Source organism: Hyperolius riggenbachi, chromosome 8, assembly GCF_040937935.1.
Source record: "Hyperolius riggenbachi isolate aHypRig1 chromosome 8, aHypRig1.pri, whole genome shotgun sequence".
In the NCBI taxonomy this organism is placed as follows: Eukaryota; Metazoa; Chordata; class Amphibia; order Anura; family Hyperoliidae; genus Hyperolius; species Hyperolius riggenbachi.
Genome location: NC_090653.1, coordinates 173,928,349 through 173,946,835, shown reverse-complemented (window position 1 = coordinate 173,946,835; position 18,487 = coordinate 173,928,349). Strand labels below are relative to the sequence as shown.

The window sequence follows — 18,487 nt, the reverse complement described above, 5'->3', positions numbered from 1 at the left end:
CAGGGGACGAACAGGATGGCACTACAGCAGTTTCACGCCAAAACCTGCGCTTGCTCACGTGCAATGTACTTAGAGAGACAGCGCCGTACGGCTCCCTTCATAGGACCTTCAAGCAGAGCCTCCGTCGCTGTCTCATTGGCTAGAGTGTAAGCAAGGAAGACGTCAAATGTGATGGGGCGGGGATACGCCATCTAGCGGCAAAAAATCTGCATGGCGTATTAAATAGTATTGCTGGGATGCGTGCTTATTGCGTACAAACATTTGGGATAAGTGCTCAGTGCGTACAAAAGTATGACATGAGTGCATAAAAACTTTAACATTATAACAACAATACATGAACCATATTCCTTACTAGGCATAGTGAAAAACCCACACAGGGTTTCATATTAGTGACATCTATCATTACATACATGACTTTAGTGCATAAATAAATTTGTGCATAAGTGAGTGCACCCTTAAACATCGGCATCGTTGCATATGTAGCTTTGTTTAAAATAGCTAGCATTGTTTAAAATCATACCTTTATTGTCATATTAAAGAACAAAAAGGCCCCCTTAACCACACCCTCAAACTTGCCCCATTAAAAAAAGGGGGAAGGGAGAGGGGGGAGATTAGAAGTGGCCAAGTGGATCCAATATCCCGTTGGGGCACATTCCCCCTCTAGGATGCCACCATACCTCCCCTTACCAAGGGCAGCATACCCTAAAATACCCAGGAAGGTTAAAATAGTATTTCACTTTAATATACGCAGGGTCAGTTGTACACTAATTTGTACTTACTTCTGACGGGGCCTATAGATCAGGCTGGAAACTGAAAAGAGTAGAACAAAAGATCAGAGAGACCCACCGAGCCAGTGCAGGATGGTAACCTTAGGTCCATAGTGACAAAACCCCAAAAGGGGGGGGGGGGGCAACCCCTAAGAGATATTGGGAGGATGACCATAAGTCAGTGGGGAGGAAACCTCGAAAAGAGAACCAGCTCCCAGATTCATAAACTCACTCAGATAGAAAGTTCCGGGATCTATGGCTGATTTTCAGGTCCACACACCATTCGTATAGAAAAACCACATTGGCTGAATGAGTCGACAACGACCCATGTCGTGACTCCCCTGTCCTTAAACCCAGACGTCCGGACCAAACAACCGAAACGCCATGGACAGAGCAAGGGGGATCCGGTATAAACAACCTATCCCCCAAATTGCCCCATCAGGCAGGGTCTAACGTGCGCCTGTAACGTCTTACTGTGAAAGCAGCCTAAGAGTAAGCTTTCTTTCAGAAACTGTTAGTAAGTCTAGTTTGGTGATTTGAGGAATCATTGAGGAGGGATATATAGCATTTTTCAGACAAGACACTCCAGACTATAAGACGCACCTAGGTTTAGAGGCCAAAAATCAGGGGGAAAAAAAAATACTAAACCTGGTGCATCTATAGTGCAGGGGCGTTTTATGGACCTTAGCTGTTAAGAAGCTACTCCAACTAAGCTACAGTGGGATGTGAAAGCTTAGGCAACCTTGTTAATCGTCATGATTTTCCTGTATAAATCGTTGGTTGTTACGATAAAAAATGTCAGTTAAATATATCATATACGAGACACACACAGTGATATTTGAGAAGTGAAATTAAGTTTATTGGACTTACAGAAAGTGTGCAATAATTGTTTAAACATAATTAGACAGATGCATAAATTTGGGTATCACAAAAAAAATGAAATCAATATATAGTAGATTCTCCGTTTGACTCTAAATGCTTCCTGTAGGTTCCAATGAGAGTCTGGATTCTGGATGAAGGTATTTTGGACCATTCCTCTTTACATAACCTCTCTTGTACTTGTTCCTCTGCATGAATGCCTCAGTGGATTTTGAGCAGTGTTTAGAGTCGTTGTCTCGTTGAAAGATCCAGCCCCGGTGTAGCTTCAGCTTTGTCACTGATTCCTGGACATTGGTCTCCAGAACCTGCTGATACTGAGTGGAATTCATGCGTCCCTCAACTTTGACAAGATTCCCAGTTCCTGCACTGGCCCCACAGCCCCACAGCATGATGGAACCACCACCATATTTTACAGTAGGTAGCAGGTGGTTTTCTTGAAACGCTGTGTTGTTTTTCCTTCATGCTTAACACCCCTTGTTATGTCCAAATAACTTAAATTTGTGTTTCATCAGTCCATAGCACCTTATTCCAAAAAGAAAAAAAAGAAACATACCTCAAGCGGCTGTTTTGTGCTCTTGCATACAGCATCTTCTTGTGTAAAGTGCGCAGAATTGTTGAACGATGCACAGTGACTCCATCTGCAGAAAGATGATGTTGTAGGTCTTTGGTGCTGGTCTGTGGGTTGACTGACTGTTCTCACCATTTGTTGCTTCTGTTTATCCAAAATTTTCTTGGTCTGCCACTTTGAGCCTTAACTTGAACTGAGCTTGTGGTCTTTCCTTTCCTCAATATGTTCCTAACTGTGGAAACAAACAGCTGAAATTTCTGAGACAGCTTTCTGTATCCTTCCCCTAAACCATTATGGTGAACAATCTTTGTCTTCAGGTCATTTAAGAGTTGTTTTGAGACCCACGTGTTGATAACTCTTCAGAGATATTTAACAGAGGAGGGAAACTTACACTTGACCCCCTTAAATACTCTCTCATACTTGGATTCACCTGTGTGTGTAGGTCAGGGGTCACTGAGCTTACCAAGCCAATTTGAGTTCCAATAATTAGTTCTAAAGGTTTTGGAATCAATAAAATGACAACAGTTCCCCAAAATGTATGCACCTGCCTCATTTTATTTAATGTGCACTTTATGTAAATCAAATAAACTTCATTTCACTTCTCAAATATCACTGTGTGTGTCTCCTACATGATACATTTAACTGACATTTTTTATCGTAACAACCAACGATTTATACAGGAAAATCATGATGATTAACAAGGTTGCCAAAATTTTCGCATCCCACTGTATACTGCACTAATCCCTGCTGTATCCACCAGTCAGTCACACTACACCAACCCTTGCTGCCCCACCAGCTAAGCTGCACAGCACTGCACTACAATACTGCACCTGATCCTGTTCGCCACACTCCTCTCCCCCTTGCTCTGGTCCTCTTTGTGTAAATACACCCCTCATCTCCCCTTCTCGCAGCAGCAGCGATGTATATAAGTAAACTGCATTCTCCTGCCGCAATACAGCTTTTCCACCGTCCTGTACTTCCACATTTGTGGTCAGTTACAGAAACACCAACAGCGCACGTGCGATGGGGTCATGCATGGGGTTACTGATAGAGACCACTAATGCGGAAGTACGGAACCAAGGACGACGGAAAAGCTGAATAGTGGCAGGTAGCCGCAGTGTACCGATATATCGCTGCTGCAAGAAGAGTAGAGGAGGAGTGCATCTACAAAAGGACCGGAGCGAGGGCGAGAGGAGTGTGGCGCTGGATGCAGTAAGTGCTCCCTGCGCACTCTGCATCACTTTATTCCATATCTTCGGAATATAAGACACAACCACTTTTCATTTTGGGGAAGAAAGTGTGTCATATATTCTGAAAAGTACAGTAATCACTAAGGGTGGCACGCGTAGTGCGAATAAACATTTTTTCCAGTAAGGGCAACTAGCCTTCTGCTTACAGGTATTCCACTCTTTTTGTGCCTAAAGACCTGTACACATGCTTGACTAATGTCACCGGATGGGATCGTGACCCAATCCCCCAGGCAACATCATAGGAGCCGAGGCTGCACAGATGAATAGTCAGTTTGCAAGCTGACTATACATTGTATTTCAATACAGTGGGCCAACGGAGTAGCGCAGGCAGTACGTCACTTGGCGGACGGGGCGTGCGTGAGGATAAAGGTATCGGCTGTCTTTTAGCCAGGTTGATCCACCTAGTGAATTGCTAGCCAAGTGGTAGGAGTGAACACGTGCCGGACTATTGGCTGAGGACCGACTTTAACCTAGCATGTGTATGGAGCATTAGTATGCGTTTGGTTACATGCTCACTCAAAACAGTACCGAAACTGAAAGGTTATAGAAAAGAAGATCCTGGTTAAAATTATTTTGTATGATGCAACAGGTATTCATGCTTCTATAACTATTGTTATAGGTCATCATTTAATGTATGAAGGTTTTAATGTATTGTTTATGTGTATATCAAGGAGATTAAGGAAGCCTTACATACAGGTGTGATAGATAAAATACTGTGCCACCTAGTAGAGAAATTAAGCTTCTCTATTCATATCTTTTATTTGGATTAGTTCTGTTAAAGCAAAAGGGTCAGCTATAGTATCCCAGAAAAACAACAACACATATGTAAGTAAATAAATACTTGTTCTACTTACATAACATATTTATTGCACGGTCTACATTTTTATCTTTATTTTTTATACTAAATCAAAAGAAAACTATTCCAGACTTTTCCATCTTTATGTTAATTTCAATATGTAAACAGTACACTAATTTTTAAACTGCATAGCTTTTAGGGTCTATTTGCACTAGCATATTGCATTTCGCAAACGTTTTAAAGAGAACCCGAGGTGGGGTTCTCACAACAAAATCCCCATACAGAGGCTGGCTCTGCCTATCGAGACCAACCTCTGTTGCTAATCAGATCCCCCCTAAATCCCCCCTGCACTCAGCCAGACCCCATAAATCATAGCCGCGCTATGCGGCTATGTTTACCTTCTTAACGTCAGTCTCGGCGCTCCCCCCGCCTCCTGCAGAGCTCCGGTCCCCGCCCGCGTCCCTTCCCTCCAATCAGCGTGGAGGGAAGGGACGTGGGCAGGGACCAGAGCGATACAGGAGGTGGGGGAGAGCGGAGACGTTAGGAAGCTAAACACAGCCCGCTGCAACACGTTGAGTGTCGGCAGCGCGGCTGAGATTTATGGGGTCTGGCTGAGCGCAGGGGGGGATTTAGCAGGGATCTGATTAGCAACAGAGGCTGGGCTCGATAGGCAGAGCCAGCCTCTGTATGGGGATTTTGTTGTGAGAACCCCACCACGGGTTCTCTTTAAGCAGATTTGCTTTTCTTATGCGGCTATCAATCATTACATGGGAAATAGATGTGTGGTGCAAAAAATCTGCAGCATGCAACCAATACACAGAGGCACTAAAAGGATAAAAGTATTTAAAAAGTTTAAAACATGAGGAGGCAGTGGTGGACGCGTACGTACAAAAAGGGCGCCCGGACAAAAAGGGCGCGGGGTGTAAACTCTAAATAATAATTAATCATTAATAGGGTTTATAAAAATAGTGTGCTATATTTCGTTTACAAATAATGTTTAACAAAATTATAAATCATTAACCTATTTTGGTTCCTGGACGTAGTTTCTACGTCCAGGAACCATGCGCGCTACCGCGTGCCCCCGCGGCCGATCGTGCGCGTGCACGCGCACTCCCGGCCGCGGATTCGGTAGCCAAGGAATCAATGTATCGGGCTACGGAGCCCGAACATTGATTCCTCTCCCCCGCTGAAAAAGCGACAGCTTCTCTCGGAAGCTGAGCTTTTTCTGGCCGTCTTCTTCCTGATGCGTCACTCTAAGCGCGTGCTACGCTTAGAGTGACGTCATGTAAACAAACTCATGGCCGCCATCTTGTGGCCAAAAAGTAATACTACATCTGGAAAAAAAAAAAAAAAACACAGAATTAACACACATTTACATTATAAATCTATTGTTTACCTCCCACCCTCCCAAAAGTACCCTAATAAAATTTTTAGTATAAAAAAAAAAAAAACATTACAATAAAAAAAAAAAAAAAAAACATGTAAATATTTACCTAAGGGTCTAAACTTTTTAAATATCAATGTAAAGATGAAATATTTCTATATTTTTTTTATTTTAAACTTGTAAATAGTGATAGATGCAAAATGGAAAAAATGCACCTTTATTTCCAAATAAAATATTGTCGCCATACATTGTGATAGGGACATAATTTTAACGGTGTAATAACCGGGACATATGGGCATATACAATACGTGAGTTTTAATTATGGAGGCATGTATTATTTTAAAACTATAATGGCTGAAAACTGAGAAATAATGAATTTTTCCATTTTTTTCTTATTCTTCCTGTTAAAATGCATTTACAGTAAAGTGGCTCTTAGCAAAATGTACCCCCCAAAGAAAGCCTAATTGGTGGCGGAAAAAACAAGATATAGATCAGTGCATTGTGATAAGTAGTGATAAAGTTATAGGCTAATGAATGGGAGGTGAACATTTCTCACGTGAAAACGACGGAACCTGAATGGGTTAAATAATGTTTATGAAGTCGGAAATTGTGAAAACGTTAATCTTCCCTGTTTCTAAAGTTAAACTTATATATTATTGTTTTTTTCATAAATGTAATTATGTTTAATTGTTATAATTCTATATTATTGTGAATAACCTTCATTTACGGTTTGTTCTTATAATAAAATCTGAAAATATTCTTTATAACGATGATATAAATATAACTACGTTCGTAATAAGTGTTGTAAAACATTAGTAATTATTACTAAAATTTTACTAAAACTATACCTAAGCCTACTCTTACACAGAACCCTCCCTGTACCTATCCCTAACCCCTAGACCCCCCTGTTGGTGCCTAAACCTAAGACCCCCCTGTTGATGCCTAAACCTAAGACCCCCCCTGTTGGTGCCTAAATAACTCTCCCTGTACCTACCCCTAACCCCTAGACCCCCCCTGTTGGTGCCTAAACCTAAGACTCCCCTGTTGGTGCCTAAACCTAAGACCCCCCTGTTGGTGCCTAAACCTAAGACCCCCCTGTTGGTGCCTAAACCTAAGACCCCCCCTGTTGGTGCCTAAGTAACCCTCCCTGTACCTACCCCTAACCCCTAGACTCCCCTGTTGGTGCCTAAACCTAAGACCCCCCTGTTGGTGCCTAAACCTAAGACCCCCCTGGTGGTGCCTAAACCTAAGACCCCCCTTTATTATGTGGATAATAATGTTTTACTAATTGTGAATGCAAAAAATATTTTGCAATTTACGTTACATACTGATCGCTTTATTTTGTGAATAATGATGTTTTACAAACAGTAAGGGATAAAACTTTAAATAATGTTTTAATTAGTTAAATAAGATAAATACCATATATACTGGCGTATAAGACGACTTTTTAACCCTGAAAAAACATCTGAAAAGTCGGGGGTCGTCTTATACGCCGAGTGTCAGAATGTCAGGTCTGGTCAGGGTGCCGTGTCAGGCAGAACTGTAATTACCTTATGCTGCAGTCATCCGGTAATAAGAAATATAGATCGCATTCTCCGTTTAAAAAATAACTTGTTGTAACAGCTTCTTGCGAGCAGCCGCTCGCACGGGTAGCAGTGCAGCTTCCTGCATCACCTGACTTGTGACGTGTGCGCTCCACAATACATCCCGGCAATCTCTTCCGGCGTGAGCCTCATCAGTGGAGCGCACACGTCACCAGTCAAGGGACGCAGGAAGCTGCACTGCTACCCGTGCGAGCGGCTGCTCGCAAGAAGCTGTTACAACAAGTTATTTTTTAAACTGAGAACGCGATCTATCTTTCTTATTACCGGATGACTGCAGCATAAGGTAATTACAGCTCTGCCTGATACCCGGCACCCTGACACTCCTACTATGGGGTAGTCTTATACGGCGAGGATACCCCAACCTCTGCATTTTAACTGGCAAAGTTGGGGGGTCGTCTTATACGCCCAGTCGCCTAATACGCCAGCATATACGGTATGTTTAGTATTTTTATAAACGTTATTCGGCACGGGTGCATTTTATAAACGTAAATCACCACAAGCACACTTATAAATCATTAAAAATCTCCTGGCGCCGTTTGTAAACGTTATTTATGTCCAGCGCCCTTTTTTCCTGCTCGGCGCCCATTAAACGCTATTTATTATGAGAGTGAATGGCGGCGGCCTTTTTGTCCACTAGCGGCCTGCGCCCTTTTTTCCCGCTTCCGTGGTGGACTTCTCTCCTCCAAGCAGACACAAAAATTGCCAATGTGTTTGTCAAATAGAACAAGTTTATTTACATACTCCGAGCGACACTGCAAAAAGGTTTGATCCCACCTCATCAGGTGATAACGGAGTAATAGCATATGTGGTCAGTAGAAGAGCCAGGCACCTCTGTGTCCACCACTGCCTCCTTATGGTTTACATACTTTTATCCTTTTGGCGCCTCTGTATCCATACTACGCTATATCAAGTCCACCCCTGGAGGAGGGGCATTACCCCCTTTTCTCTCACCTACGGAAAGCGACTTCTTAAAGTGTAACTGTAGGGCATAAAATAAAAAATCTATTTGTTAATTTTAACTGGTAAACAAGTAATACGGATGATAACCAGGCAATCCAAAAGTTAAAATCACCATTACTTTTCTTGTTGAGAAATGATCATTCCCCAGTTTACCTGACTTTTATTTGGTACACAAAAAAAGAAGTTGCAGGGCATGCTGGGTTTTCCTTTTTTGCTTCTCTATTTCCCCTCAGACTTAACTAATGCAGCCTGATTGGCTGAAGCCTCTTTCCCTCCCGTTTTCCCCTCCCACACCTCTGTTCCTCTCTGAGTGGCCAATACAGTATTTCTCATGCTAAGACAATGCACTTTCTATAGTAAAGGGTGGACAAGCAGTGGAGAGTAAGGCAGTAAATGACTTTGGGATTGGCTTCAAAATAGCCACACTTAAAATGGGAAATGCCAAGAAGGATTTTCTCTTTTTTTTACTGAAGAAAAATCACTAAAATCAAAACGTAGACAGTGCAATACATTTGTTATGTAAGTACATCAAGCATTTATCTACCATATTTGCTACCGTATAAGATGCACTTTTTCGTCCCTGCGTCTTATACGGCAAAGGCAGAGAATCGCCGACTTAAAAAACGCCCGCCGATACAGAACCGCTGACCCGCCGCCATCGAGGATTCCCTGCCTTTCTGTGCCTGCCTTCCCCGTGCTTGCCTGAGTCTCCTGGCCCCCCTTGTGGAGTGTCAATAGTGGTGGCAACTTACCTTTGGCAGGCTTCCGCACTGATCCTAGATCATTGCTGCCCCCGCTAGCCTCCTCTGCCTCCCCCTTGCTTATCTGACCACCCGGGTGTAGGAATAAGTAGCGGTAGCTTACCTCCGCAGTGCGCCCGCGATGACTGCAGACATCCGTCTCCTCGGCACTTCTCGCTCTAGTGACTGACTTGAACTGCGCGTCATCAGTTCAAGCCGGTCACTAGAGCGAGAAGTGCCAGGAAGACGGATGTCTGCAGTCATCGCATGCGCACTGCGGAGGTAAGCTACCGCTACTTATTCCTACACCCGGGGGGGGGGGGGGGGGGGGCAGATAAGCAGGGGGGAGGCAGAGGAGGTTAGCGGGGGCAGCGCAATGATCTAGGATCAGCGCGGGAGCCTGCCATAGGTAAGTTGCCGCCACTATTGACACTCCACAAGGGGGGCCAGGAGACTCAGGTGGAAGGGAGGAAGGCACGGGGAATGCAGTGGGGGCAAATGAGGACATATGGGGGGCATAGGACGACATATGGAGCACAGGAGAACATATGGGGGGCACAGGAGAACATATGGGGGGCACAGGAGGACACATGGGGGGCACAGGAGGACACATGGGGGGCACAGGAGGACACACAGGACACATGGGGGCACAGGAGGACATATGGGGGGCACAGGAGCACACATGAGGGGGTACAGAAAGACACACAGGACACATGGAGGCACAGGAGGACATATAGGGGCACAGGAGGACACATTGGGGGGCACAGGAGGACACATTGGGGCACAGAAATACACATGGGGGGCACAGGAGGACACACGGGGGGCACAGGAGGACACACAGGAGGACACATGGGGATATGGGGTGCACGGGAGCACACGAGGACACACAGAAGGACATGTACAAGATGCTCCTGGAATATGGACGCACCAGGTTTAGTATTTTTTTTTTCCCTGGTTTTTGCCCTCTAAACCTGGGTGCGTCTTATACGGCGTGCAATACGGTATATACATCGCTGCTGCTGCGAGAAGGGGAGATGAGGGGTGTATTTACACAAAGAGGACCAGAGCAAGGGGGAGAGGAGTGTGGCAAACAGGATCAGGTGCAGTATTGTAGTGCAGTGCTGTGCAGCTTAGCTGGTGGGGCAGCAAGGGTTGGTGTAGTGTGACTGACTGGTGGATGCAGCAGGGATTACTGCAGTATACAGTGGGATGCGAAAATGTGGGCAACCTTGTTAATCATCATGATTTTCCTGTATAAATCGTTGGTTGTTACGATAAAAAATGTCAGTTAAATGTATCATGTAGGAGACACACACAGTGATATTTGAGAAGTGAAATGAAGGTTATTGGAGTTACAGAAAGTGCACAATAATTGATTAAATAAAATGAGGCAGGTGCATAAATTTGGGGAACTGTTGTCATTTTATTGATTCCAAAACCTTTAGAACTAATTATTGGAACTCAAATTGGCTTGGTAAGCTCAGCGACCCCTGACCTACATACACAGGTGAATCCAAGTATGAGAGAGTATTTAAGGGGGTCAAGTGTAAGTTTCCCTCCTCTGTAAAATTTCTCTGAAAGTTAGCAACATGAGGGTCTCAAAACAACTCTCAAATGACCTAAAGACAAAGATTGTTCACCATGATGGTTTAGGGGAAGGATACAGAAAGCTGTCTCAGAGATTTCAGCTGTCCGTTTCCACAGTTAGGAACATATTGAGGAAAAGAAAGACCACAAGCTCAGTTCAAGTTAAGGCTTAAAGTGGCAAACCAAGAAAATCTTGGATAAACAGAAGTAACAACTGGTGAGAACAGTCAGTCAACCCACAGACCAGCACCAAAGACCTACAACATCATCTTTCTGCAGATGGAGTCACTGTGCATCGTTCAACCATTCTGCGCACTTTACACAAGGAGATGCTGTATGCAAGAGTGGTGCAGAGGAAGCCTTTTCTCCGCCCACAGCACAAAACAGCCGCTTGAGGTATGCTAAAGCACATTTGGACAAGCCAGCTTCATTTTGGAATAAGGTGTTATGGACTGATGAAACTAAAATTAAGTTATATGGGCATAACAAGGGGCGTTAAGCATGAAGGAAAAACAACACAGCGTTTCAAGAAAACCACCTGCTACCTACTGTAAAATATGGTGGTGGTTCCATCATGCTGTGGGGCTGTGGGGCCAGGGCAGGAACTGGGAATCTTGTCAAAGTTGAGGGACGCATGAATTCCACTCAGTATCAGCAGGTTCTGGAGACCAATGTCCAGGAATCAGTGACAAAGCTGAAGCTACACCGGGGCTGGATCTTTCAACAAGACAACGACTCTAAACACTGCTCAAAATCCACTGAGGCATTCATGCAGAGTAACAAGTACAATGTTCTGGAATGGCCATCTCAGTCCCCAGAATCTAATTGAAAATCTGTGGTGTGAGTTAAATAGAGCTGTCCATGCTCGGAAGCCATCAAACCTGCATGAACTAGAGATGTTTTGTAAAGAGGAATGGTCCAAAATACCTTCAACCAGAATCCAGACTCTCATTGGAACCTACAGGAAGCACTTAGAGTCAAACGGAGAATCTACTATATATTGATTTCATTTTTTTTGTGGTGCCCAAATTTATGTCTAATTTTGTTTAAACAATTATTGCACACTTTCTGTAAATCCAAAAAACTTAATTTCACTTCTCAAATATCACTGCGTGCGTCTCGTATATGATATATTTAACTGACATTTTTTATCGTAACAGCCAACGATTTATACAGGAAAATCATGACGATTAACAAGGTTGCCCAAGCTTTCACATCCCACTGTAGCTTAGTTGGAGTAGCTTATAAACAGCTAAGGTCTATAAGATGCCCTGCACTATAGATGCACCAGGTTTAGTATTTTTTCCCCCCTGATTTTTGGCCTCTAAACCTAGGTGAGTCTTATAGTCTGGAGTGTCTTGTCTGAAAAATGCTATATATCCCTCCTCAATGATTCCTCAAATCACTAAACTAGACTTACTAACAGTTTCTGAAAGAAAGCTTACTCTTAGGGTGAAAGGCAACATAATTACTGTGTTTATACCCCCTAAATCCATCAGGTTGTAGTATTGATGGTTGATCTTAAAATCGAAATGAATTTATGAACTATTCAACCTGTACTTGAAATTTTAGTTTTTAATAAAAATGTGTTGTATAACCACTTAATGATTTTTTATTTTTTTTTATCATCTACGGCCTGCAGGACTTCATCTTAGCCTCAGGGGCATAGATATACATATCGCACCGCTATTGCTGTTGTGCGCGTTCTTGTTGCCGACTTGATCAGTGACTGGGAGCACAGTTCCCATTTACCGATCTAAGTGCCTGACAAAAATTGCAAATGGAATGGCAAATTTTTCAAATCACACAAGTGAAAATTGTCAAGAATAGCTCTACATTTGCAATATGTAGTGGAAACAAGCCCTTAGGACTCTTTCAGAAAAATGGCACACTGAACGTGCCATTTAGCCGCCAATTTCCATGGTCAAGCTCCTTCAGTTGCAAAACAATTAAACCGAATGGGAGTATTCATACCACATGTTTGTCAGTGGTTGATAGACGCTGCAGTTACCGCCCAGTTAAAAAAAAAGTTGCATGTAGCGTCTAGGGCCGGATGCTCATGCAGTGGTCACTGCAAGTGATGGACGCTTGTGTAATTTTAGTTTGACCCCTGTTGTAACCCTTTTTTGGCACCAGTGATTAATGATCACACCTCGTCTCTTATCAGTTAGAGGTTTCCACAGTTTTTATCAGATATACAGGGGTTGGACAAAATAATGGAAACGCCTAACATTTTGGCATCATAATCTTTGAACATGTTTTAAGCAATCAAAACTTGACATATGTTAATTTTTTTTTGTTTATTATTTTTGTTATTTGGTTTAATGAAAATAGTTTTTTTTTTTTTTACAGATATTTAAACCAAAGTTGGTTATAATTTATAAAAATGGCAGATCTCTCAGACTTTCAAAGAGGCCAAATTGTTGGTGCCCGAATGCCTGGCGTTTCAAGAGGTACTGTCTCAAAAGTACGGTATGCAGTTTTCTCTGAGATAAGTGGTTGCCTTTGAGGTAACCCTATTTTGTGAGTATAGCTTATTACTCTATCATACTTCATTTCAACTACCAGTACATACTACACTATATTTGGCTCTTGGTGTCCCTACTCTGTGTTTTTGTGCATTGAACTTAATTAGTAAATTTACATTCAATTAAAATGATTCCATTGACATGCATTGGTTTCAGTTTCAATGTGAATAAAGCAATTGCAATCTTGCACTTAGTGGAAACAGGCCCCTACTGTGTGTGTTTTTCACAAAGCATTTCTCTGAAACTCACATTTTCTGCATTCAGAGACAAGAGAACAATTATCAGCATGGAAAGCTGCTAGCCCAGCTCATTGAATAAACAGAACTCATAAGAAAGTGGAAACTAAAAGGTTTAACCATTTAAGACACTTTATTAAAAAAAAAAAAAAAAAAAAAACATACTTAGAACAGTTTGGCTAACCTACTGGAGCAAAAGGGATATTTTGAATGTAGTTCCATTTAAAGCACGTGTCGAACTCCAGGCCTGGAGGGCCAGATCCATGCCAGTGTTTAGGATGGACTGAGTAAGAAAGGAATGTGTTCTACCTGATGGACCACAACTTTCCTGATTCAGACCCCTCAATTCATTTGAGCTGTATCAAAAATGTGTGAGGATCTCGGCCCTCGTAGGACCAGTTTGACATACCTGATTAAAGGAAGTTAGAATTTATGCCGCATCTGTGGCTCTCCAGTTCTGATACGGTATAGATTCTGCGCCACAGTTTTCCACAATCCCGAGCTGATCGTCGCAGACTCGGCTGTCATTTCCTCCTACCAGTAAGGAGTCCGTTTCATTGGCTCCTTACTAGGTGATTACTGTGAGCTAATCACGGTGATCACTGAATGGCCGCATGAAAGAAAGGCGGTCCAAAAAGAGTTGAAAAACTCAAAACCTAATAGAAACAGTAGTAATTATTATACTAATTACTATATACAGCATTATCTAAGCTGCATACCTTGCGCTTGATAAGTTCCAAGAGTTCCGCTCTTCCTTTTTTAAAAAATGGATGCTGAAATTCGATGGTGGAGCCATGTTCTAACTTTGAAATCCCACTCTCCAGGCTAATCACTTTTCTGAAGCCATCTACAGCAAAAATGAAATAAAATGTTTTACATAGTTTAGTTCACAAACAAGAGAGCTCAGATTTAGCAAAAGGTCTTTGATTTTTTGTATGCAGTACATGAAAATGCAATTCACATAGGCTATAAGTATATGAAAAACGGTGCATCAAATTACAAAATTCTGCTCAATCAACTCAATACAAAACATTAACAAAGAAACTCTTGTATAATGTTAATGTACACTTTTGTTTTTCTTCTAATATTAGACAAACAGTAAACTATAATAAATCAATTACATAAACTGACAGTACAGCTGTCTCTTGAAACTAGCAGCAATCACACACAAGAAAAATTTGTTCATAAAGCTGGCCATACACACATCAATTTTTACCAGTAAATTCAATCAATCTGATCGAATTTGCAGGTTATTAATGATGCAACTCACCCCACCGATCATAATTTCAAAAGATTCCTTGCAAAAAATCAATTGAAATTATAATCAGACCAAATTTCAACCAATTTGATGTGTTGGGAAGCAGAGGTATGGCCTATAGCATTGCACTGAACAGTATACAGTATACTATAAAAGTCATCCGAAAAAAGTACTTTGAACCACTAAGCAACAGTCCAGTGCTGCTTCTCTGTAGCCCAGGTCAGGCGCTTCTGCCGCTGTTTCTGGTTCAAAAGTGGCTTAACCTGGGGAATGCTGCACCTGTAGCCCATTTCCTGCACACGCCTGTACACGGTGGCTCTGGATGTTTCTACTCCAGACTCAGTCCACTGCTTCCGCAGGTCCCCCAAGGTCTGGAATCGGTCCTTCTCCACAATCTTCCTCAGGGTCCGGTCACCTCTTCTCGTTGTGCAGCGTTTTCTGCAACACTTTTTCCTTCCCACAGACTTCCCACTGAGGTGCCTTGATACAGCACTCTGGGAACAGCCTATTCATTCAGAAATTTCTTTCTGCGTCTTACCCTCTTGCTTGAGGGTGTCAATAATGGCCTTCTGGACAGCAGTCAGGTCGGCAGTCTTACCCATGATTGCGGTTTTGAGTAATGAACCAGGCTGGGAGTTTTTGAAAGCCTCAGGAATCTTTTGCAGGTGTTTAGAGTTAATTAGTTGATTCAGATGATTAGGTTAATAGCTTGTTTAGAGAACCTTTTCATGATATGCAAATTTTTTGAGATAGGAATTTTGGGTTTTCATGAGCTGTATGCCAAAATCATCAATATTAAAACAATAAATGGCTTGAACTACTTCAGTTGTGTGTAATGAATCTAAAATATATGAAAGTCTAATGTTTATCAGTACAGTACAAGAAAATAATGAACTATCACAATATGCTAATTTTTTGAGAAGGACCTGTATAATAAATAAATAATAAATATAAATATATATATATATATACACATATATATATATATACACATATATATATATATATATATATATATATATACACATATATATATATATATATATATATATATATATATATATATATATATATATATATATATATATATATATATACACACATATATATACATACACACACACACACATACACACACTCTCTTTCCCTGAAAAGACAGTGTCTTAGATTTATTTTTGCTCTAAAAAATGTACTAGGGCTTATTTTCAGGGGATGTCTTATATTTCTATTAGGAAGTGTCTCTCAGCAGAACATTTCCCGTTCCTCTGTTCTGTGATGTTCATGGATTTGAAAGTATGCTACTGTACTGATCACGCACCTGACCTGTCCTCCCTGCACACAGCTAATAACCTTGCTGGGTGCTGGGATGAAAGGATCGGCTGCCTCTTCCTTCTCTAACTTCCGCTAGGGCTTATTTTCGGGGTAGGGCTTATATTTCAAGCATGCTTAAAATTCCAGCTAGGGCTTATGGTAATAGGGCTGTGGAGTCAGTACAAAAATCTTCCAACTCTGACACCCGTTTCTCAAACCGCCGACTCAGACTCCAGGTACCCAAAATGCCTTTTGACTCCTCTACTCTGACTCCCAAGTCTAATACTTACCAGGGCTGTGGATTTTGTCCAAAAATCATCCGATTCTGACTCCTCAGTTTATGAAATCACTGACTCCAGGTACCCAAAATGCTCCGACTCCTCCTCCACAGCCCTGATATATACACATACCATATTTTTTGGACTATAAGACACTCCTGAACATAAGACGCACCTAGGTTTAGAGGACAAAAACCAAGGGGGGGGGGGGGGGGGGGAGATATGCTAAACCTGGTACATCCATGACGAAGGGGAATCTTGTGAATTATGCCCCCTTTGTACCTCATGCCACTTTGTACCTCTTGTTTCTCCCGGTGTCCTCCTCTCTCCCCCTTTTGTCCTCCTGTGTCCCCCATGTGTCTTTCTCTATGTTCTTTTGTGTCCCCCTTGTGTCATCATCTATGCCCCTTTGTGTCCTCCATTAGTCTCCGTGTCCTTCTCCGCATGGGCATAGAACAGGGAGTCCTTGACATTGCACCAGGTAAGAGAGGTTCATATTGGCAGGCATTCACAAGTCAGGAACTCCCTGCATTTGGACTATAAGATGCAGTGACTTCTTTTCTCCACTTTTGGGGGTGAAAAAGTGGGTCTTAGAGTCCAAAACAGAGCAACTGCCATTCACTAAGTGCATTTTGAAAATAAAGAAATCCATGTGAACCCCCATGAGGAGATGGGCTAGTTCAAAACCTGTTGGTTCTCTCAGATTTCTGCTACCTACTCTAAGTGACAGCAAAATAGGAGAAAAGTAATTTATGGCTCATTTTACTCTGGAAGAACGTACCTTTTTTAATTGTACAAGTTTACATATATTTTAAATTTTAAGATTTTCATGACAGAAGTCCTTTAAGGGCAATACACACAGTAGATTAAAGATGCCCCAAACAACTTTACAGTCGATAAACAGAAAAGGACAAGACTTTAAAACTATGTTGTCCACGCATCAATATTCCAAACAACTATGTCATTTCAATACTGTGTGAACAAGCAGAAACATTTCACATGTGCACATGCTGTCGTTTGAACATTGTACACACCTGACTGACTGCCCGATATCTGCCCAACAGTCATCTAAGTTGATCTGGCAAAGTGCCCAATATCAGTTGCTCACAGACGTTTGGCTACATTTTTCGCAACCAACGACTGTTGTCTGATGCAGCATAATTTGTCCTTTGGGTGTTTCAATCTACTTTTCTATACCAAATGTAAAAGGCTTTAGATACTTTTGATGAGTTGCAAAGATTAAAGCATGTAAGTATGCATACTCAAGAACCCGGCTGATTATGAAAGATGGCAATTGTCTCAATGTATCCGAAACTTCTTGAATAAGAGATTTGTTTAACATTTTCAAATTGATAATCGGCTTGAACTTCAGAACTGTTTTTTTTTTAATTAACTTCTGCATTTTGGACAAAATGTAGTTTTTCCTATTTATAGCTATAAAAAAAGAAAAGAAAAAGAAAAAAAAAGCGTATGTGCAAACGAAAACAAAAGCGCATATAATTTTTACAGCGCAACAGTGCAGCATGTGAAAGAGCCCTAGGTGCAGCAGGTAGCAACATTGTGCTAAACTACACGGTAGGATATGGAATGCTTTCTGGCAGATTAGATTTTAATTAGGCATGGAGGATATTTACTGAACACTTATGCTGGGCATACATGGGTTGTTTTTCCTTTATCAATCGTGCAGCTGATGGCTCCATTGATAATATCAGAAAGGTCCGATGACCCGCCGGATAGATTCCCGGTGGGCGGACAACAGCAAGGAATGGAGCGGAAGATAAGGAGCACCCACGGGAACGAGCAGGAATCGATCCGGCAGCCCGCGGGGACGCGATAAGCCGCCGGGTCGACCCATGTATGCCCAGCATAAGGCCCCTTGCAAGCTGTGTTGCACCGTGGTACTCTTTCCCGCCGCAAGGGTCATCCAAGTCTATGAAGACTTCCACGATTAGATGGAAGTGTCCAAATCGCTGCAATGCCGACGCAAAGGCTGCAGTACGTTACCACATGATCTGTGCCTACCGCACAGACTCTGCAGTGATGCAAGTTAATGGGCGATGCAGGCAGTGTGCATGATGGGAGCACAGTGCGATGCGGATGCACTGACTGATGGGAGTCCCAGTGACATACCGTATTTTTCGGACTATAAGACGCTTGACTTTAAGACATACCTAGGTTTAGAGGGCAAAAATCAGGAAAAAAATCCAAACTACTAAACCTGGTGCGTCTTTGGTGCAGGGCGCCTTATGGACCTTTTCCCCACAAACTGTCTATCTAAGCTACACTGACTGCCCAGCTACACTAACACCTGCTGTCCCACTAACTACATTACACTAACCCC

The 18,487-nt window shown here is 42.3% G+C and overlaps 1 protein-coding gene across 2 annotated transcripts in view; it reads right to left on the bottom strand.

Annotated features, from left to right (window-relative positions):
* Nucleotides 1–18,487, bottom strand: part of LOC137527191 (heat shock factor protein 3-like) — a 167,631-nt gene that overhangs the window by 114,033 nt on the left and 35,111 nt on the right. For both annotated transcript variants that reach the window (XM_068247672.1, XM_068247673.1), the window contains exon 3: nt 14,019–14,146. In XM_068247672.1, the coding sequence (XP_068103773.1) occupies nt 14,019–14,146 (128 nt within the window). The remainder of the gene's footprint in view (nt 1–14,018; nt 14,147–18,487) is intronic.